Source organism: Rhagoletis zephyria, unplaced genomic scaffold (assembly GCF_001687245.7).
Source record: "Rhagoletis zephyria isolate East Lansing unplaced genomic scaffold, Rhagoletis_zephyria_1.1 Rzeph_scaffold_00551, whole genome shotgun sequence".
Lineage (NCBI taxonomy): Eukaryota > Metazoa > Arthropoda > Insecta > Diptera > Tephritidae > Rhagoletis > Rhagoletis zephyria.
Window position 1 is genome coordinate 89,112 of NW_016157635.1, and position 24,572 is coordinate 113,683.

General features: G+C 37.6%; 3 protein-coding genes across 7 annotated transcripts in view; 1 reads left to right on the top strand and 2 right to left on the bottom strand.

Moving 5' to 3' along the window:
- Positions 1-5,033, top strand: part of LOC108360277 (fumarate hydratase, mitochondrial-like) — a 39,470-nt gene extending 34,437 nt beyond the window's left edge. For 2 of the 3 annotated variants that reach the window (XM_017612488.1, XM_017612490.1), the window contains exons 2-5: positions 3,273-3,404; positions 3,468-3,668; positions 3,782-4,586; positions 4,655-5,033. In XM_017612488.1, the coding sequence (XP_017467977.1) occupies positions 3,273-3,404; positions 3,468-3,668; positions 3,782-4,586; positions 4,655-4,917 (1,401 nt within the window). In that variant the 3' untranslated portion in view covers positions 4,918-5,033. Of the gene's footprint in view, positions 1-1,986; positions 2,087-3,272; positions 3,405-3,467; positions 3,669-3,781; positions 4,587-4,654 lie in introns of those variants that run through there. The other variant, XM_017612489.1, reaches the window with a different exon arrangement.
- A 1,778-nt stretch (positions 5,034-6,811) lies between these two features.
- LOC108360280 (uncharacterized) lies at positions 6,812-10,676 on the bottom strand. Of its 2 annotated transcripts, XM_017612491.1 has the most exons (8): positions 10,169-10,672; positions 9,979-10,103; positions 9,222-9,914; positions 8,293-8,497; positions 7,566-8,229; positions 7,302-7,383; positions 7,106-7,249; positions 6,812-7,037 (listed from the first exon to the last, which is right to left on the bottom strand). In XM_017612491.1, the coding sequence occupies exons 1-8, from the start codon at positions 10,293-10,295 to the stop codon at positions 6,888-6,890; spliced, it is 2,190 nt and encodes a 729-aa protein (XP_017467980.1). In that variant the 5' UTR covers positions 10,296-10,672; the 3' UTR covers positions 6,812-6,887. The 2 variants fall into 2 exon arrangements, with proteins under 2 accessions (XP_017467980.1, XP_017467982.1); XM_017612493.1 differs by lacking the exon at positions 6,812-7,037 and having other exon boundaries at positions 7,302-7,385; positions 7,567-8,229; positions 10,169-10,676.
- A 6,166-nt stretch (positions 10,677-16,842) lies between these two features.
- Positions 16,843-24,572, bottom strand: part of LOC108360281 (insulin-like) — a 21,053-nt gene continuing 13,323 nt past the window's right edge. For both annotated transcript variants that reach the window (XM_017612495.1, XM_017612494.1), the window contains exons 2-3: positions 17,791-18,019; positions 16,843-17,729 (exon numbers count right to left, since the gene is read on the bottom strand). In XM_017612495.1, coding sequence (XP_017467984.1) covers positions 17,575-17,729; positions 17,791-18,019 — 384 coding nt within the window. In that variant the 3' untranslated portion in view covers positions 16,843-17,574. The remainder of the gene's footprint in view (positions 17,730-17,790; positions 18,020-24,572) is intronic.

Genomic DNA, 24,572 nt, shown 5'->3' on the forward strand with positions numbered 1-24,572 from the left:
CACCCAAATTTCAAACTTTTTAATCAGAATCTTTAGAAAAAATTCTGGTATGCAGTTTTGTAGTTTGCTGGCAGTATAAAAGCATATAAAAGAAAATTGTCGCAATACTTTGTATGGAAAAAACGTGAAACACCTTTAACCAAAAAAATTCTCAAAAATCAACGGAATTTTTTAGCCGCTTGAAACTTGCACTTCTTCAGACTAGAATTGAATGTGCTACAAAACTGCATACCAGAATTTTTTCTAAAGATTCTGATTAAAAAGTTTGAAATTTGGGTGAAAAATTGCAAAATTTTTATAATTTTTATACAAAGTTTAAAATCTGAATTTATATGGTGTTTGTTGTATAGCCAGCTAGGCTTTTATAAAAAAATAATAAACATTAAATAAACAAAAGACAAATAGCCAAAACTGGTCAAAATATCGCACTCCTATTATTTTGTGGACAACTGTATATATTTCATGGAAATCATCATTTAAACAAATTTCGAAAAAATTTCTTTTCTGCAGTAAAAACACGGCCATTCGTTTTGAATTTCGAGAAATGAAGTCGTTCATGAGTTCATGGATAAGAATGCAATATTGCTACATGGTTGAGCCGGTTTTGGTGCATTGTCGAGCACAAATAATTTTTCACCTTACGTAAAACAGAAAAGCTCCTCTCGTTAGAGCATGAAGACTCTGGAGTTGTAACAAGTAATCTAATGAAGCGTACCAATTCAGGAACAAGTCCCATACACAATTTCACGCAAAAATTGCACAACATCTTTCACGGACCTTGGATTTTGCTCTGTACGCCTCATTATGCACAGAGCCATATATTTATCGCTATAGAGTTTGCATTCGTCAAAATCACCGTTCTAAAACGTGACATTTTCTTCAAATCTACTGTCTCACAAATAATGAACTTTTCTAAAGTTTTAAAAAACGTTGCCGATTCAGTATCAAATCTACTTGTCAAACTTTGTCAAAAATTTCATAATATATCTTCCGAAAATACTCGTCAGGTGTGGTTAAAACAGGATTTTCAGTTGGACTTATGGGTAATTACCCACCTTTAAAAATTTCAGGTGGATAGTACTACTCACCATACCCACGTCTTCCGCCGCCGCATCCGTTATCACATTTTAATTTAAAATAAAATCAAGAACTAAGTAGTTCTGATTAAATGTGATTTGGTTGTATTGGTCCGTAATTTAACTTTATTTAAAGAACGTTTAAGAAAGGAAACTCTCTCAGGATTCGCAGAGTTTGGGTTAATTTTTCATGTATTCTGAAAACACTTATGTTTTTTCACGTCCGTTATGACTTCCTTTACATCGAGTTTCCCAACACCAGTATTCAAAGCGCAAGGAAATGCCCATATCTTTTTTATCTATTTTATACGACTATACGAAAACATACAGTTCGTCTATCAAAGGCGAGTCTGAGATAACTTGCACAGTATTTGCTCAATTCGAAATATGTATGAGCGCGTCGCTTCTTCGCGCTACAGTTAACAGTAAATTATGCATAATTTGTCGAGATAGTAGCTTAGCCGACTTCATAGCTATTTTATCGTCCACTGTGATTATGCTTTACTAATTCTCAGAAACTTTATATTTTTCACTCTAAAAACAAACTGATTAATTGAAACGTTTCTTCAAATCGTGTCCGTAGACACATATATCTTAACTTCTAAACTGTTGCAGCTTAAGTAAAAATTTTGAACAAAATCGCCTCGGATCGCGGACTAATTAATAAAATTTAAATAAAATATGTAGAAAATTAACACTAAAATACATTCTTCGTAAAATCTATAAAGGTCCCTTCTATTTTTCAAAACAACTTGGGTAACAGCTATTCGTCGCCCCGCTGTTGATCCTCAGTCAGGCCCCTAAGCCTATTTGCATAATACAGACTTCATTACAATTATATCGCTCTCTTGCACAAAAATGATAATCAAAACCACGAAACTTAATTCTTTGCTGGCTAATCTACACCTCTCAGCCACATAAGTATAATAAAATACATCAAACTGTTTCCCGACGTGCTAGCAATTTAGTTGATGAACGACTGCGCTACAATACAGTACATTGCTACAATGGTACGTGGAAAAAATCAGTATTAGCAAATCCGCGAATATTTTATACTATTCTAAATATTTACATAAGTATATTTAATACAAATAGAGACACACAAACATGTCGCTCATTTACTTCAATGGTGTCATAACTCAACAAAGTGAAACTTGAGAAAAACCGCTTTAAAGTTTTTAATTTACATATACATATGTACATACTCCCATAGTAAAAAGCATGATACAAATATTTAAAGGTAAAACCGCTCACTCAATTCGTCGGCCATAATGGGCCGGGCCGTATGTATAAAAATAAGCAATTGCTTTTTCTTAATATTTCAGACCAAGGCACATTAAACAGGTAGTATCAGTAGAGCAAAAACAACATTTGCGTGTATTTTGTTGTTGCTTCTGGTATCGAAAGTGTCAACAACTGTTCTGAATTTTTTCTTCTAAATCAAAGCGTGCCATGTGAAATACAAAAAATTATAAAAAATAAAAAATTGAGATTGGAAAAAATAAAAATTGATGCAACTTTCTTTCCTAGTAAATTTGTTTGCTTCTCGAAGCATTGATCCATCCTTTGCAAGGCCCAGTAATCAGCGGTCGTGCTGCCGAGTTGGGCGAACGTTCCAAAAGCTGCTATTCAATCGCTTGTTTTGTATGGAAAAAGGTTTCACAAGCAAATGGATTTTAACAACTTATAATTTTCGTGAGAAAAAATTAAAAATATTTGACATTTTCGAGACCAAATAATTTGAAAATAAATCAAATCAGCTGCTCTACTGATACTACCTGTTCAATGTACCTTGTTTCAGACCTTTTACTCGATTTATTCAAACAATAGTGAAGTAACAGGTATGAAATTTTAAGAAAAAGCAATTGCTCAGTTTTTATTCATACGGCCCAATATATTTTTTGAAGTTTGTCTACTTTATAAAATTGAAATTTTCAGAGCAACTCAAATTCCAAACAAAAGCCTTTCAGCGGTTTTACCTTCAAATTTTTGTATCATGGTAAAAAGGAATAGGTCTTTTCTTCTAGTGAGATACTCGTAATTGATACAACAATGTGTAAAAACACACCATAGAAGACGAAGTTTCTGCATACTTAGCCCAATATTTGTATTTTTTGGATTATGACACTATTGCACTAAATGAGCGACATATATAGTATGCAGCATTAGCATAATTCATACGATTCTATTTTACAGGCATCGGGAGCTTTTCGCACAGAGTCAGACACATTTGGTGAACTAAAAGTGCCCGCTGACAAGTATTATGGCGCTCAAACAATGCGGTCCAAATTAAATTTTCCCATTGGTGGATCATCCGAGCGTATGCCGGTAGGTTTATTTATATTTATTTACAGCATTTGAACTAATTTTTTTTCCTTACAATCTTTTCAGCAACCGGTTATTCAAGCCATGGGAATTTTAAAAAAAGCTGCCGCCGAGGTAAACAAGGAGTTCGGGCTGGATCCCAAGGTCAGTGATGCCATTTCAAAAGCTGCCGATGACGTTATATCAGGAAAATTGTATGAAGATCACTTTCCCTTGGTTATTTGGCAGACCGGTTCAGGCACACAAACCAACATGAATGTGAATGAGGTAAGCAATATGTGAAAATAAGCACTGAAGTCGGTTTTTGATTAATTATGTTCATTATTTCTTTTGGTGCACTAACGCTTATCAAAATTGTTTGTATTGTACCTGCTATTTAGGTGATTAGCAATCGCGCTATTGAGCTATTGGGTGGTGAATTAGGCTCAAAAACACCAGTTCACCCCAACGATCATGTGAACAAGTCGCAGAGTTCGAATGACACCTTTCCCACTGCCATTCATATTTCCGTCGCCCTGGAACTGAATAATAATCTGAAACCCGCCATTAAGATCTTGCATGATGCGCTTAAAGCCAAATCTGCGGAATTCAAGGACATCATCAAGATTGGCCGTACACACACCATGGATGCAGTCCCGTTAACATTGGGCCAAGAGTTCAGTGCCTACGCTCAGCAAACGGCGTATGCGCTCGATCGCATCGACGCTGTTTTGCCACGCGTATACGAGTTGGCATTGGGCGGCACTGCTGTCGGTACTGGCCTGAACACGCGCATTGGATTTGCGGAGAAGTGTGCGGCGCGTATTGCAGAACTTACTAAGTTGCCTTTCGTATCAGCGCCTAACAAGTTCGAAGCGTTAGCAGCACGCGACGCCATGGTGGAGGTGCATGGTGTTTTAAATACGATCGCTGTTAGTCTAATGAAGATTGGCAACGATATTCGTTTCCTTGGCTCCGGGCCACGTTGCGGATTGGGCGAATTAATGCTGCCCGAAAACGAGCCGGGCAGCTCGATTATGCCAGGCAAAGTAAATCCAACACAATGTGAATCACTTACAATGTTGGCTGCGCAAGTGATGGGCAATCACGTGGCAGTCACCATAGGCGGTTCCAATGGACATTTCGAGTTGAACGTTTTCAAACCATTGATCGTATCGAATGTTTTGCGTTCCATTCGCTTGCTCTGTAAGTTAAACCTAGATATTTGTTTAAAGATAAAAAATCTACATTTTATCTTTTCATTCAAATTAAAGCTGACGGCTCCCGCACATTTACGTCCAATTGCGTCAATGGCATACAGGCGAATCGCGAACGCATTGGAAAAATCATGGCTGAATCATTGATGTTGGTCACTGCATTGAATCCACATATCGGCTACGACAAAGCTGCCAAAATTGCCAAGACTGCCCACAAGAATGGAACCACTTTGAAAGAAGAGGCCATCAACCTAGGCTACCTGACCGCCGAACAATTTGAGCAATGGGTCAAGCCAGCAGAGATGTTAGGTCCGAAATAAAAATTTGACATGTTAAATTAAAGTTTGGTATTAAATAACATAAATTAAAAACGATCTGTGCTGTGAGAAAGAGGAAATATATCAAAATTAAAATTTTGTGAGAAAACGCAATCAAAGTTTGATCAATTCACATACATATGTATGTACATCTAGACCTTGGTTTTTTAATTTAAATAAAATACTCAAACGAGAACTGCACTTCCGAATCTATACTATTACAACCATGATAAAAACATATATGATATTTTTATCATGATTACAACAATCACTGATATTTACTCCTTAAAAATAATTTCATTCAAATGTTGGCCGCAGGCGGAACATAACCGTAAATAACGAGCGGTACCGAACCATGATAACTGTTATTGTTGTGGTTGTTGTTGTAGCGGCACTACTAAGCCCCGCCTATTTATTGCATGAAATTGAAACAAGTGATGTTGGCAACATTAGGCATCAGCAAGTTATAGTGTGATATCACAACACTGGAAGTCAGAAGCCTTCGTCGAAAAGCCAACTATGATTCAAAACTTAGAAGCTAACATTATTCGCGCAATGCTGGAAAGAGTATTGAAAATGGACAACTTATAGCGTAGTCGCGGCCAAGATTTGAATGATTTTTTTTTTTTAAGTAAACGTCAGAGATTCTTCTTTCGGCTTTTAATAAAAGTTGCGTTCCAGATGCTTCACGATTTGCAGGTTTTACAGGATTTGCAGGAAAAGATGTTTTCTCTATTAATAAATCTTATGGAAGGTGGTCACCTGGAACGGCTTCCTATAAAAACCTGCAAATCGTGAAGCATCTGGAACGCAACTAAAGATTGCGATATCCAGTTAAATTTTAAGTAATTTATTTCAAATTAAGGAGTTTAGTTCCACTGAACATACAGTGATCCAAATATAAATTGGGACGCGACTTTTAACACGTTTTGGCTATTTATCTTTAGCTTATGTAAAAAATATGAAAATTCTGCAAAATTTCACCAAAACACCGTCAACAAAAAATATTGCAAAAAATCAACGGATGGGTCGATTATGGATGGCAACGCAACCTCAGTTGTCCTGTCCATAAAAATCTAAAATTTAAACTGTGTACATATGCATGCGATTTTAGGGAGATTATTTTATTTTGGCAGAACTCACGAAGAGTATAGGCGGGGTTGAGAAAAGATCGAACCCTGTACATAAAGGGCCTGTGCGATGCACATAATAAAAGCGGTATTACTGCTGTACTGATGAAAAATTGCAACTGCCCAACTGACAATACGTTGCTAGAATAATTCGTGCAACACTGCGGCTGTGATTGCAACTCGAAAAGCCCAAAACCTCTATTATAAGGCTCAGGAATGCTGTTAAAAAATCCAAAAGAGTTCAACGAAATTGGCATGCGTTCTTTTTGTCGTTTATCAACCTCTTTATTTTTTAAATTCAATTCACATTTATTATTATTAATATGTTTTCACTAAATCTACATAGTATCCATATTATTATTTATGTATATAACGTTGTATATTTGAAGTCAATCCGTGATCTTTTGATTTTTTGCTTGGCTTTTTAGTGATGTTTACCGCATGTGTGCGAAGAGTTAAACCCGATCGGTCCTCTTTCAAATTATAAAAAAGTGTCAAGTAACAAAACAAAATATAAATTCACAAACTAAATTAAAAAGTTTTTAAACTGCACTTTAGCTAATGATATTTCATTAAAACATATGTAAAACTTATAAAAAATAGTACTGTTTAAGAGTAATTCAGCAAAACTTAATATGGGCACCCCACGACAGTCGGGTCTACGTAACCGGAACGACCCAGATTTATATCTGGCCAAGGACTGTCACTCCAGCTACACTACCCAAAATCTCTTTGGGGAATTTGTATGCTGTTACAACAACAACATGGGCACAACTTGCGTCAAAGCAATTATAAAAAATTGCTTAAAAACTTAACAATGGAAGACCCGTTTCTATTGCAATTTCATGTTGTGGAAGTAGCTTGGCGTTGATCTGTTTGATTCCTACAAACTTTACTATGTCCATCCTTCCAGTGACGTGATTGGCAAACTTGCGAACAATATGCAGCACGAAAACAACACAAGTATATCGCTTCATTGAGACACCAATAACACTGGAAAGAGTTAAAACCATAACTAAGTACATATGTATCGTATATTTGTTTATATTGTGTTTTTATACCCATTGCTTTCGCTTAAGAATTTTCTTTTCATGTTCGTGTTTCTTTATCGATTCCTTAAGTTTTTCTATGTTTGCAAGCAACTTTTCATTCTTCCTCTGTGTTGCTGAAACCAACTTTAAGGCCTCATCAAGTTGATCTTGTACCTGGAATTTGTCGACTGATATATAAACATTTTTAGATTGCTATTTCGTTTACCTGTTTAAGATCTGCAGCACTCACTAATGTATTGGCGGAACGTGTTAATCGTTTCGGTGCCTTCTTTAGATTGCCATGAGCTCTAAAAATATTTAAACCACACGATATGTATATCAAATAATATGGGTATTCATGGAAACGCATAAATGCCTCCTAACTGCGTACACTTCGAAAATTTACGAGGTTTACATGGTTACTAGTCATTTATGCGTATACATGAATTGCCATTATATAACTAGGAAATCGAGAAAAGCATATGAAAACCTTTTTTCCCTTAATCTAGTCTCTGTATCGTTAAGAAATCCGCTATCACTTAGTATCGGAGGATCCGCCCCGGGCAACGATATGACATCGCCTGAGATATCCAAAAAAGCGTCCATTCTGACTGTTGACATTGTATTACAAATTGTTTGACGACGTGTCGGAAGCTTTCTTCCCTTAGATGAGTTTACCATGAATTGATCTGCTGTTCTCTGCAAAGCGTTTCTTATGATTTGCTCCATTTCGCTTTTGTTTGCGTGAAAAGAAAATATACTAGGCGGATATGCGGACAGAACCTGATGTATGCGCAATTCCTCCAGAGCTTTTTTAATAGCCGGTTTATTACCAATTTTTAATGACTTAATATCTGTGTCGATTGAGCGAATCAAACGCGATTCGATGAGCGCTCGCGAATGATTGCCTCCAAAGAAACGGACATCATACTTATTATTTGGCAGAAGACGTATAACTTTTGCAGGCCAATAGGAGAAACCACTATGCTTGGCAAAAACCAATTCATGGCGTTGAACGCATGGCTTAGCAAACCAAACACTTGAATGTTTTTCGTGTGAATGACGAAAACAGTCAGGACAACGACGGATTTCAGCCAAATCGTATCCTATGTCACGCACCAACCATTTCGAAGCCTCCATATCCGTACCATTAGCTAAGGATTAATTCAATTTTTACATGCAATCAACCAAAACATTTGTATGATTAGGAAACTCACGGCCAAAAAAGATGCCTATATTATGCTGCAAGTCGAGGATGTCCACAAAAAATTCAGTTAGCAGATTATACTGCAACGATTTAAGTTTAGCTGATATGCCGTCAAGACTCTTATCAGGGAATTTAAAGAGCAATTTCGAAACAATCGATATCAATTGGCTTGGTAATTTTGTCGATTCGAAATAGCTTAATACATCGTGTGCAACCTAAAAATAAATAAATTCAGTTATTCAAATTGTGTATCTTTTGGGTCGATTATGGAGAGCAATGCAATCTCACTTTGTTTGTCTGTGATCAACCATATTGAATTTAAAATATACATTTATTATGATTAGCGACTAAAGTTAAGTGCTCTGAAGTGGCAGGTAGGTTCTCTAAAAGCTTAAACAGACGGCAGCGTTGATCCGGATTAACTCAGACTTAATCCGGATCAACTGCAGTTAATTCCCGAATTGATCCGGATCAACGCCGCCGTCCGTTTATGCTTTTATTGTGTTCCAAGTGAGTCTCAACCCCATTAAATTCTAATTTTTCTAATTCTAAGTACTGGGCATGGCCCAGATTAAATATCGGGCCAATGAATGTCACTCCAGGGTTTTCTCCAAAAAGTTATGTTGTTGCAACAACGTTAGTGTAAACAAGTTGCGGAAAAGGTTTTCTCAAGTAACCTGTAACTTTAAAGCTCACTTTCTATTTAAAGGTTGCATTAAAATTTATGATTGCATCTAAAGGAAAGCATTTTATTATCGTTTTTAAATTGGTTTACAACCAAGAAACATACATACGTCAAAAACCGATAATCGAAAAGCTTAACTTTTTTTTAGCTTTATTTCTGATCCAACCTTTAAATATAAAGTGAGATTTAAAGCTAAAGGTTATTTCAGAATACGGCCCTTAGTGTATTAATAAACGAGAAAAAGAATCACCTACCCAAGAGCGATTCCGCTCAAATGTAAAATCTATCAGATAACATAGTTCGTCTGGTTGCATATTGGGTGGATGGCGCAGCTCTGCTGTTTTTAACAAACGACAGCATGTACACAAATCTAAATCAGGCTCTGTTTCTTCACTTGGGCACATTTCACTTTTATACGACACATTTGAGGTAATTGTCCGCCGACGTTTCCGCGTGGGTGGACGAACTTCGCCCAAACAAACCACTTCTACTTTGGTTTTGGACTCTGTATCAAACTCATCTACGTCCATTTTGTTGCCGCTATTTAAATTGGTTGCACTTGATACTCCCTCCGCTCGGTGAAAAACTGCTTGCACAGGCGATGATGTGCTGTCAACTGTAACTTCTTCAAGAAATCGTTGCTGCGGCCAACAATTTATTGAACTTAGATCCTGTTGTTGCAAGGAAGATGAAGCACGCACATCGCTCTCATAGCCAAAAGATGTAGATCCGTGTACAGTGCCTTCTGCATCAGAGTCAGTCTCTGTATCAGAGCTGAATGCTGGTGGACGATTCTTTTGAAATTTTCCGGAAGGTACTGGATAGTTGGGTCTTTCTGGATCTTTGCGAAAGCATAGACGATGAAATGAGCGTGGGCATTGACGGCAATGCGTCAATGAGCCAGGCAAGTGGCACTCAAAGCAATAGAAGTCATGGGAGACATCGTTCTGTAAAAAACACTGTGTGTATAACTAAGCCGTTTACTTCACCACTTAGGTTAAAAAGAGGTACCTTTATTTCGTCTATTTTCGGAAATCGCAGTAGGCGGAGAACACGCGATGACCCAGCGTTGTTTGCTATTGCCGGCTTCAGCAGCTTATCGTGTATGGCATTTTGCACAGTCTCCGAGGCTAACGCTAAAGTTTAAGAAATAAATTTGGGTCAAAATATTAATTAGGTATATATAAAATTTTTATATTACATTTCTCATAGTTTCCCACTTCTACAAGGGCTCGTACAAGCTCCTCCACTGTGGCAGAGCCCGAGCTGTCTGATCGCAGCGCCGACAAAAAGTACCGCAAGCAATTAGGTTGAGCTTTGCGAGACATTTCAAGTCGATTTGTTGTCCTCCATGAACTACTGTTTTTATTTATAGATTTACACACTATAATTAGTATTAAACTCGAGGTATTTTAGAAAATGCGATGCTTCCAAGATCAAAAAATTCGCAAAAAACGTCAAAATAAAAGGAAGAGTTGCACCGCAATTAGGAATGTTGCGATCCTACTGATATAATCTTGGTATCGATATTCTGTTTCGATACTGGGTAAATTGGTATTCGATACTAGGGTGACAGTACTATTGATACTCATATGGGTATTTTCTTTCGATACCGCGTAATGTATCATAATAATATCAATATAAATATCATCTTCATACAAGCCATATTGTTCCTAGAATACTATTTAAGTATATTTCCTGATTAGTGATTCTATGGGCTGGTTTCTCCAACTCAACTTAACTTAGTTTAGTCATTTTTTGGACTTAAGTCAGAAGTTAGCCTACGTTTTACACAGCTTATTCTTGACTAATAGGCTGTTTTTGCTTACGCGTAAAAGCACATTTAGCGCATTTAGCTCTAAATGCTACTCTAAATGTACATTTATCCATACAAAATTCGTCACCTAAATGCAACTAAATGCAACTCCATTTTTGCATTAAGAATCTAAATGCTAAAAGCAACCCTGTGATCTTCCAAAATTTCCACGATTCGAACATGGTTTAAAGAGAAAAGTGGCAACATTGCTTTTTCGAGTATACAGTTGCTAGCTACGTTTCAGTGAACGCCGATCGAGATTTCTTTTATTTTGCATTACATATTTGGATAAAGAATAGTTAAGCAAATTCAACATCGATTTGATGTTGATAGAAATCTGGATCAATTTGTGATCAACTCGGTTCGTTTTGTTTCCTAATTAAGTGAGAAAATTTTAATTGACAGCACCGACAAATGAATATATACACAAACAAATTTTCGGTTATGGTTAAAACAATTCAAGTTTTTGTATTGAATTTTTGGTTTAAAATTTATTTTTTCCTTTTCAGTAGGGTTTTTGCACATTATCTCCTGAGTGAGAATTGATCGTAATATATACCCATCTAAATAAGAGGCTGGAACACGGCTGTTTGTCAAAAGCATACGATTTCGAACTCGCGTAAATGTACATTTGCTAAATGCGATAGCATGAACGCTAAAATGCAAAATTTAGCACTTTCGAACATATGTTTTCGAAGAGCGTTCATGCTATCGCATTTAGCAAATGTACATTTACGCGAGTTCGAAATCGTATTGTGGCGAATACTGCGGCAACACAAAGCGAACAACGAGAAATAGGCAGAATGTTCGAGGAATGATGTAGAATGTTCCACAAAGAGAAACGTCAAGTCAAGCAAGATATAGAGAATGAGCGTTTTTACTGTATTAGCGAGTATTGTAAATTGTTTGTTGTACAATAAAGTTAATTGTACTACAATTTGGTCATCATTAGCATTTATTTAACAATCCAGCGATACGAGCCGGAGGATATTTGGGAAATCCCTCAAGATTTCAAGGATAATCGTAACAATCCCGAAGGATGAACTACTGAAAATGGCGAAAATTCAGGACTTAAAGATTGAGGAGCTGATACAGGAGTTGAAAAAGCGTAATTTGGCCACCTCCGGAAGAAAAGTGGAATTGTTATCCCGGTTGCGGGAGGCTATGGAAGCTGAAGGCATCGACGTGGACAAATACGACTTCCAGGGTAAACCCGACGATGCATCCGCAAAGGACGAACAGAAGGATGAAGCTGCTTGTCCGCCGAAGGATGTGCAGCAGACATCCGGGAAGGTTGAAGAACAGCAAAAGGCTCTAAGTCATCAACAGCTATANAGGATGTGCAGCAGATATCCGGGAAGGTTGAAGAACAGCAAAAGGCTCTTAGTTCATCAACAGCTATAGACATGAATACGTTATTGGCTGCTATGTCACAGATGTCGTCACAGATGTCATCACAGCTGTCGTCACAGATGTAAGCACAGGATACACGCATGTCACAGATGTCATCCCAGATGCAAGCGCTGGAGGCACGTATATCTTCAGAGGTATCAGCGCAGGTGTTATCCCAGTTAGAAACTCAGCTACTGACACAAGAGACACGTATATCATCCTAGCTGGAAGCACAGGATGCAAAAATTACACAAATACAGGACAAAATCGAAGGGAGACAGGAGAAAGTCGAGGCAAAGGTAGAGGAGTTGGAAGGCAGTCTTCGTGATTTACAGTTGAATCGTCCGGCTACTTCGACGAGCGCACCCAAGGTAAAGACTCCATCCTTTGACGGCACTATTCCTTTCCAGGTCTTTAAGCTCCAGTTCGAAAAGACTTCTACAGCAAATCGTTGGAGCATGGAGGATAAATCCGCTGCATTATTCGTCGCATTGAAAGGACCTGCAGCGGAAATCTTGCAGACTATTCCCGACTGTGCACGGAACAATTACGATGCATTAAAGGGTGCAGTGGAAAGACGTTATGGTAGCGAGCACAGGAGACAGATTAACCAGATGGAGCTGGAGAATCGCTGCCAGAAATCCAACGAGACTCTACAGGAATTCGCCTCCGAGGTTGAAAGGTTCGCTCATTTGGCAATTGGAGATGCATCTGGTGAGCACCTCGAAAGAGTAAAAATCCAGAGGTTCATCAACGGAATGCGGGACGTGTATACCAAGCGAGAGACGTACGCGAATCCAAAGCCAACATTTGCTGAAACTGTCTCGTATGCTCAGACGCGTGAAACGGCGGCGCTCCTAAGTAGACCAGCCTACAAAGCACATCGCGTGGAAGTGGAAACACCGGACGAGACAAATGAAATGCTGAAGAAGCTAATCCAACTGCTGGGCGAGAAAAAGCATTGCTCTGGCAAATGTTTTAAATGTGGAAAGACAGGCCACTTCGCCCGCGAGCGCGCAGCGCAAGTTCCAGTGGGCTCAACTATTCAGCAGGACGCAAACGCAAGGCTGAAGGAGACGAAACCAACTCCAATCAGTCGTTAAACTGAAACGAGCCAGCAGGAAGGGCCGCGTGCTGGCTCCAGAAGTTGAAGGGCCCATAATCTCCGTCTCACAAATAGGCCGGAAAGCATGCAGTGGATACTGGAGCGACACATTCCATTATTCGACCGGATTTGGCCACTTTTTATGTGAAGCCACTACCTGGAGCAAAGCTGCAGACTGCAACTGGTGAACGCACCCAAGTGTTAGGGGAAGTACCATGCGAGGTAATAATCGACGGTGTGGCCTCGTACACTAAGTTTATAGTGACAGACAGGCGCGCTTTTAAGTGTCATGAAAAAGGTGGTCGCGAAAGGCGAGCAGTTAAGCAGGAAGCCAAGGGTGAGATTATACATGTCCGGTCAATGAAGTTAGGATCGGCGGAAGAGCGAGATACGAAACGACGGCGGAAGCTTCAACGTAAGGATCCGGATGTAGCAAGATGTGCTAAAGGCAGTGCAGCACGAAGGCGGGAGTCTGGGTGTCATGGACAGATGATGCGGCATAGATCTGGCGAAAAAGGTGCCCACGAGAGGAGACATGGTCTGGTCACCACCAGTGGCCGGCGGAAGCACGACCATGTGAAATGGTGCACTCCCGGAGATAAGCCGGAAGCAATGTCCAGTAACGCATTGTGGTTGTACATGTCGCAGCAGAAGAAAAGCCTTACCTCCAAGCAAAGACTTGACTGGAAAGATCCGTTTGACAAACGGCTGAAAGACGCAGTGCATCGAATCCAACAATGGGGAGACCGAGGACCAAGATGAAAGTGGTCCACTTGGAAAGACTTGCAGCGATTGGAGCGGCAAGTGTGTCTGATCGGGACGATCAGACTTAGGTGGAGGGCAGTGTGGCGAATACTGCGGCAACACAAAGCGAACAACGAGAAATAGGCAGAATGTTCGAGGAATGATGTAGAATGTTCCACAAAGAGAAACGTCAAGTCAAGCAAGATAAAGAGAATGAGCGAATACTTCAGAATGTTCTAGAGTTGCCATAAGTGCCAGCGCAGGTATACAAGGGCGCCGCCACAGCGGAGTTGAGTTAGTTACGAGTTACAAGTCAGCAAGCTACAAGTAAAGTGAGCAGAGAAGTGAGTTGTGAATAAGCAAGCTATAAGTTTAATTGTGTTAACAAGTAGTAAAGCATTGTTATTGCTTTAACAAGTATTGTAAAGTGTTTTTACTGTATTAACGAGTATTGTAAATTGTTTGTTGTACAATAAAGTTAATTGTACTACAATTTGATCATCGATTGCATTTAGCTACTAGAATACATAGAGGCCTCCTCTCTCCCACGGAGATTCAAACGGTGGTAGGCGAATTATTTGAGTGGTCAACAGTAATGTTTATAGACAAATTGAGTAACCCCAGAAAAATAAAATAGGGGGTTCCACAGGGTAATGTCCTTTCCCCATTACCGTTCAACTTTGATATTTCTATGCTCCCTCAATCACCAGAAGGAGTCTCGGTTGTCTCTTACGCTGACAATTGCTCGATAACGGCATCTGGGACTGGAATTTATGACTTGTGCTCGAAATTAAACGGTTGCCTCTCCGAGCTTTCTCGCTTCTTCACTACTAGGCGCCTAAACCTCTCCCCTACAAAATCCTCAGTTACCCTGTTCACCACCTGGACGAAAGAGGTCAGACTGCAGCTGGGTATTCAAGTTGATGACATACCAATCCCGACGGTGAATAACCCGAAAATCCTCGGAGTAATATTGGACTTCTCCGCGCACACAGCCGCAAGTGTCAACTAAGTACAGATCCGCAACAAGGTCCTTAAGTCGCTAGCCGGCAGTACCTGGGGCAAAGACAAAGAAACATAGCTCGCAACATACAAGGAAATTGGCCTGCCGGTTCTAAACTACGCAGTACCAGTGTGGTCGCCGGGGACTAGTAGGACGCAGTGGATGAAGCTTCATACGACACAAAATACAGCACTCCGGACAGCGACCGGATGTCTTCTGATGGCGCCACAGCATCACCTGCCGTCCGAGGCGCAAATGCTCCCCATAAAGGAGCAAAACACAATGCTGTGCAAGCAATTCTTAGTAGGGAGCCACTTGCTTGCAGAGGAGCCCTCGCCAAGGCATGTCAGAAGGCATCTATACGAACTGTCGGACGAAGTCTAGAGGTTCATAAAGCAACCTCTGGACAGCATATCGACAGGCCTTGAGCGGCATTCACAGGGAGTCGGGCTCAAGCTACCTAGACTCCAGGCCTGTGAATGCCGTTCTGTACACATAACCACCTGACGTGGACGAGACGGAGCTGCGTCTGTCTCGGGAGACTCGGAACACAATATCCAAACTTCGCTTCGGCTACTGCAGCAGGCTGAACTCGTACCTGAGCAGACTAGATGCGGATGCCTCAATGAGTGTCCGGAATGCGGAGAGACACCCCACGACTGGAAAAATCTCTTCTCATGCCCACAAAACCCCACTCAAATGAGGCCTCTGTCCCTATGGATAGACCCTATAAAGGCTGCACGCTTCTTGGGTCTCGCGATACATGGCAACCCCAACCCAATAATCTTCTTCGATTTATACGTAAATCGTGTAGATTTAAAGCAGATTAAAAGGAACCGGAAAACAGTGAGTTTGGTATTTTGTATGTCGTCAAGGGCGTAGCCAGGATGTAATGTAGGGGGAACAAAAGTTAATACACCAATACATTTTTGTTTTAATTTTTTTGTTTAATCATTTTTATGCTAGTAACAAACGCGACGGATTTCCAGAAAACGTTTCAATTATTTACTTCTTAGTGATCGTGCGCCTGTTTTTAGTCCAGAATGTATTTTCGCTATATAAATGAGCATCTTCAAAAACTTTTTCATCAAGGGGGTGGGCAACGGGTTTTAGGTACCGTGAGGTAAAAACAAAACAGATCCAATGAAAAGTCCAAGCCTAGGTTAATTTTCCCCCAAACTTAGACGACTCACCACAAGAAAAAAGAACTACGCTTTACAGATATGTGCTTGGGATGTCCGAATCCTCCATACGAAAGGTGCTGACGGGGGATGATTGCAAAAAATATGCAGCGTGCGACATATATGACAGCTGCGATGAGACGGCGCACAAATTTGGACAGTCGGAAATTAAGGTTTTCTTAACAACGCCCCCGACAACGGACAAAGGCTAATCAACTTCTCCACAGTACGGAACATGTTAGTTATTTAGTAGTACATACCATGCCCCAGCTGCCCCCGCTGACCCTACCTGGCTACCTCCTTGAGTGCCGCAAATCAAAAACATTTATAAGTTTTCATTAAAATCTTGTGTGTCTTATGAACTCCTGTTACCACAGTTCTATACTTCTCACTGCAGGAACCAGCTTCAGTCTTGAAACCTTTCGTCCACATTATTAATGCTACATGCTTGGACTGCAGCCGAAATTAAAAAAAAAAGTTTATTATTAATTTTATTTACAATGTTTTTAATTTTATTAGTCATTAGCGCTTTTTTGTTTTAAAATTATATTTTAGAAATATTATATACTAATTTATGTATCGAAACTATTTAGATAAATGATTTAACTAACTATAAGCTCCGTTGTTTCTGTACGTTTTTTTCATAAATTCGACTAAAATCAATTTAACTAGAAATAATGCGTTTTAGTAGAAGTAAAACAAAACAAATAATTTATTCGTTAATCTCAACAAATACTCGTAGTATAAAATTTGTAAACAACACAAGCCAGGTTTTTAACATTTATCCATACACAGTAAATACATACGTGTATATGTATTTATATTTGGCAATATAACGTGCAATCATTCGGTTCTTTCTTCTTGAAGAATTGCAGCTTCCATCTGATTGTAGATTTCAATCGGCAAAATCATTCGCCCGACCACCGATCTCCATTCAATTTGCTTTTGGATATTGTTTTCGTTGTTTTCGTCATTGTTTCACAAGAATAATTTAACTTCACGTACTTATGTATATCACATGGGTCGCATTATAAACCCTAAAATTCCGCTTCTTTTATTACTAAGCATAACTACTGATGTACAGCACGTATACATACAATTAGTTGTACATATGTACTTATATACTATGAGTAACTGATATTTTAATAACAATTAATTAAAATATACACATTTTATCCGAGACATTTAATACCTAGTCTAAAGCATAACTTTAAGGGTTCCGTATTACTTCTAAAACCGTTAAAACAAATTCGTATGATTCAAATGCATGAGGTTAATGCTAAGAGATGATTTGAAATTCGTGTGAGAATAACTGCGCAAAGTTATTGCTAATCGATAATACGCCATGTGCGCACATGATCTAGGGTCAGTAATCGGGGTCACAATATGACTTGAGTTCCGAGTAGCCGCATGGACGCCGACAACACTCGTGTATGGCACCTTGAAATGGTTGTCGGTATTCACCATCCTCGCCGGCTAATCGTTTCAGGCTGGATACATGGCCCATGCCGACACTATCGGCTGTAAAGAGAATACGAATGTTAAATTATGTCTAAAAATGTGCTGACTTTTTTAAACTTACGAAACTTTCGAGATAGCGAGTAATACCTGCCGCCACATATTAGACGAATGGCATCAGAGAGATTTGTGCTGCAGTAGCGTTTGAACTCTACATCGCTGCCACCACCGGGAAGCAGAGGTTGAGCTTCTGTACAGTGCGATGATAGGTCCAGGCAAAACACTAGGCTGATGACGATCAGGCTAAGGCATAGCAGGTTAGGAAAACTCGCGGAATATTGAGGGAACATCATCTGTAAGAGAAGTAAATATTTGCAAAGTTGCTTTGTTAATTTATGTGATAATATTTTTGTACTGATGGATATATTACGTATAGATAATATTTCGAGTTAACATAGCTTGAGGCCTTCGTTATTGAATGATTTTTAACATGTTGATATTGTCTTAAAAATGAAGGTAATGTTGGCTAATCTTTGTTGCAGCCACTCTTGTTTGTAGGCCTTGTCGGGTAAAACAAGAATCGAAATATGAAATTTGACAAACACCCCTAAAATCTGCAGGCTTTTAAGTGCGCAAAAGTACGCAACCCGGTTTTACCCGTAACTCCAGATTTTAGGGGTAATTGGCAAAATTCGTATTTCGAATTGTGTTTTACTCGACAAGAATTACAAAAAAGGAACATCACTTCCCTGGTATGGGTAAATAGGTGAAGGTACTCCGCTATGATTAATCACTTTCTCGTAATCAATTGATAGGTACTTTATTTACCGGTAAAAAAAAAATTATTACCAGCGCAGAATAGACCTGTTAGTCTCATCTGAAATATATTTAGCGCTTGCGCTAGAAGAGTTGCCGTGATTCTCGGCATATGTGTACTAGAAATATTTATGTTTTTGCTATTATTTTTTTATACCATTTTGAACACGTTGAAACATGCCTTGAAAAGAGTTCACGCTTAATGTATTTTCTATATTTTGCAAATGAATTATGGGATGTAAAATGAAAAAGTAGTGATTAACCTAAAGCGGAATTTTAATTGAATGAAGAAAAACTATGGAAAAAACTTAATTGCTGATTCCCGGCATGAAATGTGCCGGGGTTTTTTGCGTTCCTCACGCTTTGGGCACTTTTGGCACGTTTTGACCCATTTTTGACATTTCTGAGAGAGTAACTTATACTAGGTTTACATATAAGATTGTCTTCATTTTCGAGCTTAACTCCCTAATCTGTATTTATAAAATAATCTCAAATTAATTCCGATAACTTTCCTGTGTCCATCCTAGTTTTATTGATTATTTTTGCGAAGAAGAGAAAAAATGTCAAATGTTAAAGTAAACAAAATGGACGCTGGCAAGGAAAAGAGGTTTGTAAAGGTATTTTTAATAAAATATTAAATTGAAATATGTTTAAATTGCTTAATAAAGCAGAAAAAAGTGATCACAGTGGCACAGAGAAAAAACTTAACTTTTCCTTGAGTTGTGAGAACAACAAATTTGACGACTAATAATCTGAGATTTGCCTGTGTAATCGGAGTAATTAACAAACGAGCTTTGATTAAGATTATATTTATATGTAAACATACTTTTATTTTTACTCTCTAATTACCGAAACAGCCCGGAACAAAGCCATGTGGAACAAAGCCATTAATTTAATACTTCTTTTCACATTTATTTGAGAGATCTGGGGACAATGTGTGTACAATTATTTTAAAGTTAATTCAACCCTTTAGTTCGCTTTTATAATACATTTTATTACCTTCACAATCTTCCCTTCCAAGTATTCTTGTACATAGATTGTGTACTCCATACATGACAACTTTCTGAAATCTGTTGACTTTGATGTTCATATTAAAATCACTATCGTATTTGGTTTCATCTTAAAATCACTTTAATTTTGATATATGCCCGAACACAAATTTCGAGGGCAAATAAACCTTCATTAATTCAAATAAAAATTTCCATTATTTTGCGTCTATTTTTTACGTCGATCCATAACTGTTATTGCCCAACGCTTATTTTTTACGTTGTTTAATAACAGTTATTATCCAAAGTTTATTTTTTACGTTGTCTGATAAACGTTGTAAGATAAGAATATTGACCAAGCGAAGATGATGAAAATAAAAGAGTAGGAGTGAAATAACTGTTATCAGACAACGTAACAATAAACGTTGGACAGTAACTCTTATCAAGCAACGTAAAAAATATACGTTGGGAAATAACTTTTATCAAACAACGTAAAAAATAAACGTTGGGAATTAACTCTTATTGGCGACTGAAAATATATTTCTCCTGCATAACAGTTATCAGGCAATGTAAAAAGTAAACGTTGGGTCATAACTATTATCGGTGAAATAAAAAATATTTCTCATCTTATAACTGTTATGGAACAACGTTTTTCAATAAAACTTATAACTGTTATATCCCTGAAAAAAAGTAAGGGCACTAACAAATGTGCTACAAAATCCTGAACTCCCCAATTAATTAATAAACACGGAAAGCAGGGATGAACTTAATAAAAGTGCGTACTCAAAATCAACATTCGGCTGCTTATAGTAAAATGGTCCCTGTAAATATAGTCATGTGAAAACTTAGATAGAACCTATGGGCCCCCTCACATTTACCTAAAACTCAAGAAAATTTTGGACGCCGTTCAAAAAAAAAGCTTGAGTTGAAAGTTCGAGAATGAAATATTACAATTAACCCCCGAATAAGTAATGTTTACGAGCTCTGTACATACATATGTATGTACTTATTGTATATAAAAATCGTTTCGGGAAACCTTCAAACACACTTGTTGTTTAAAATGTAGTCAATAATAATAAACGAAATACAAAATAATGCATGGGGTAGATAACCTTTGATTCATTTCAGAATACAATTCGTTTAATTATCAGTTATGTTGCATACTATTTTATAAACATATAGGCATATACATTTATTTTCGTACACTTAAATTATACTAGGCAAATATGTATGCATAATCGCAAATGCTTGTTTTTAATTTCTTGCAAGTTTTGATTTCGAATTGATTGATTAACCATTCGCAAGCAAGGTATGTACATAAATATTTATATTGGGTGTTTTGAGTAGAATTATAATGTTTATAAATATATGTATATTGATTTTATGCGAATGCATACATACATAAAAGACTGTGTGGGAGCACAATGCATTTCTTATCATTTAGGACATGGTTTCGTTGTTGTTGCTGCGGTTTTGATTTAAATAATTTTGTTTATATGAAGCTTGATTTGTAAGCGTTGGCGTAGCGTTGTCATTTAAGTTTTGTTTAAAAATAAAAAAAATAATCTATTTTAATAAAGCCACGAGCCTGTAAAATAAACTAAAAAGCAGCAATTACAGCAACAAAACAGAGGATTGGAACCCAACAGTAGCTGACAAGTGTAGATGGAAATCACGGCAACGCCATAGAAAATAATTACTGCAGCACAAACGTTCTGTTAATTTTGTTGACTTCATAACGGATGAACTTATACATATGTATGTATGTATATATGTTTGTGTTAATATATTTAATACAAAATAAGATATGTAAATACGTATGTATGTATATTTTTAAATCCAGAGTGACAAGGTACGCTCCCATTCACATAAATACACACATATGGACATACATATAAGAATGTAATAAAGTACTTAAGAGAATAAAATACAAATTAATATAAATAATAAGTGCATACCAGACAATTAGTGCAAATGAATAGCATATGTAAATAAAAACATACATACATAAATAAAATAAATGTGAATATGGCACACCCACATAGTACATATGGTAGATTTTCTAAATAAGCGATATGCTTGACTTGATTCTTTAATTTAAATTTAAGCAGAGATTACAAGTGATTTTTATGTTATAAGCGTGTTTCGAATTAAGAAAATTTAGTGGACATTTGTTATAAAGAGCTTTTGTGATACATATGTATGTATGTAGCATTGAAAGTGTACATACATACACACATACATAAATATTTAAGCGTTGGTGCATTTGAAGTACAATGACCGTTCTCCTCGTGTATGAAGCTTCATTAATAGTTACCTAAATTACGGATACGAAACAATAATAATATCGATAATAAAACCATGTAGTTTAAAAGGTACCATAACAAGACATATTATCATAGTGTCATAAATTTTATTACAGTTAAACATAATTAACACAAAATATTTTTAACACCCTTATTCTGCGACTCTTTCGTATTCGGATTTTGCTACGAATCGTAGAAATAGTATGCTGCAATCCGAATCGTATTTTCGAACTTTCGAAATTCGTAACAATGGCATGCCTAAAAACAAACGAGTAAGCTTTTTTGCGTAATTTTGTACGAAAACAATTCTGTGTCGGATGCGAAATAAAAGATGTAAATCGATGTGTGTTTGCAAAGAAATATTGGTGGTGGGGTTCATTTAAACAGATAAATTTGCCTTTCGCATATACGTATATTTTTATCCACTGCTTTATATAAACGAGCAAAAAAGAATATTTGTTGTCCCTTATCGAGAAACTTGGGTCCGGGTTAGTTAATGTACAACGATTTTCGGCTGTTGTGTCCAAACGCATAAACGGTTGTTGTGTCCAAACTTTAACATACACGTGTAATCAAAGGATTCACATTTTATTTAAGATAAATGTTTCAAATTTCCTACCACTAGCTTATTAATAAACTCGGTTTGCACTATGCATACGGTGACCATATTAACCAACGTAAAGTAAAGGACATTTTTTTTTCCATATGCATACAACTTGTATGATAAAAGTACCTTACCCGTATCGTAATTTAAATCAAATATTTACCGGTTAATTAACCGATTCCGAAAAATGAAGCCAAATCCTTTTCAAGGACTTCGCCATCCTTTGCTGCACACCGAAGCCAGCACACAGTGGTTCAAAATTGGAATTTAACCAAAAAAAAATATTATTTTGGTGAACATTTTTTATAACATTTCAAAAATTTTGTTTGTAGTTGTTTCGTTTTGGGGAACCATACAATTTTTGACTAGTCTTTGTTATATAACATTTATTACCGGGAACAGGAGAATACATTTTCATTGAAATTGCCACTTTTTCTGCATTTTGCTCTACAAACCTTAATATAATCAAATAAAAATTCACAAATCAGGATCAACTAGTCTCTTGCAAATATTATAAGCTTTCATAAAAAAGATCAAATTAAGTGAAAAAAATTAAGGCTCCAGTGAATTACGAACACTAAATGCCAGTTTTGAACCACTGTTCTCTTTCAGTGGTCGGCCGCTGTGGTGTAGTGGTAAGCAGTGCGCGCTTCCACTCCGCAGAACCTGGGTTCAAACCCTGGTCAAAGCAACATCGCAAAAATATAGAAAAAAAAAGTTTTTTATTAACAGCGGTCGTCCCTCGGCAGGCAATGGCAAACCACCGAGTGTATTTCTGTCATGAAAAACAGCTTCTCATAAAAAAACAACTGCCGTTCGGAGTCGGTGTAAAGCTGTAGGTCCCTCCACTTTGTGTGACAACATCAAGGCGCACGCCACAAATCGGAGGAGAAGCTCGGCCAAACACTAACATATGTGTAAGCGCCAATCTATATCTCTTTCAGTGGAACTGGAAACCCAGCGTGCAACACGATCCTGGGCACAACTTTCCCTTTATAGATTTGCAAAGATTACCTAATAAATAAAAACCCTTAGGTGGGGTGTGAAACGAACTGGTGAAGGTTTTCATTAGATTTTATAAGGGAAATTTTTATTTTTCATATTCTGTGTTTAAAAATTTACCTTTGAAAAATGCAGAGCCGATTTAAAGGACAGTTTAAGAAATAAAGGACAAAAGGCGTCCTTTATTTTGAAAAAAATTATAAAGGACAGGGGGTTAAAATAAAGGACTGTCCTTTCAAATAAAGGACGGATGATCACCGTAACTATGCACTTTTTTGCAAATTTCGACGTGGGTTCTGCGCAAAAATACTGTGGACGGCGTAGCCGGAGGGATATGCGCAAGAAATGTTGTATACCTTTGACATGCGGAAACCCCTCTTCCCCGCAACAGAGAAAGGAGAATTCTACTTAGTAAGGGTTATAATCCCTAAGCGCGGCCGAAGCCAGAAGCAAGCGCAATAGGTGGTGCACCTAACAAAGTGCATGTTTTCAATGGCTTGGAAGAAGCTGTTATCATTATATAAATAGGCAATCATGTTTCCTTTACACCCCTTTTACGGCTAAACTATACTTCTAAGGTATAAACAGTTATATATCATTAGAAAGGTATTTTGATGCTGATGTGCAGGCAATTTTTAAAATTTCAAATCAGTTTAAAATAGAGCGAAAAAATCAATTCAAAAGTCACACCAATACCAATGCACACATGTACATGGTTGGGGCGGAAATGCCCCCTAAATGTATGCTTTAATATTTATAGCGAATTAAAGAAACGTGCTAAGCAGCAGTTCAGGAATAAAATGTATGTATGTATGTACATGAATAGATTAGACTCAAACAAGGAAGAAGGTAAAGTTGAGTATGGAGAAGAAGAAAGTGATAAATACAGAAATTAAAATAAAAGTAAAGAAACCTAGATATAAAGACAAAGAGGAAGGAAAATTTAAATACCTAACCTAATAACAATGGTGGGGGTGAATATGTAAATGAAGAAAAGAATGGACATATTTAGATCAGGATAAAGGAAAAGATAAAGATGAAGACCAAGACGACGAAGATGAAGATGAAGATGAAGACGAAGATGAAGATGAAACACACCACAACTTAACCCCCACACCGTAATTCACCACACTTCAACTCTCTCACCACACCTTAACTCACCACACCACACCTCAACTCACCACACCTTAAC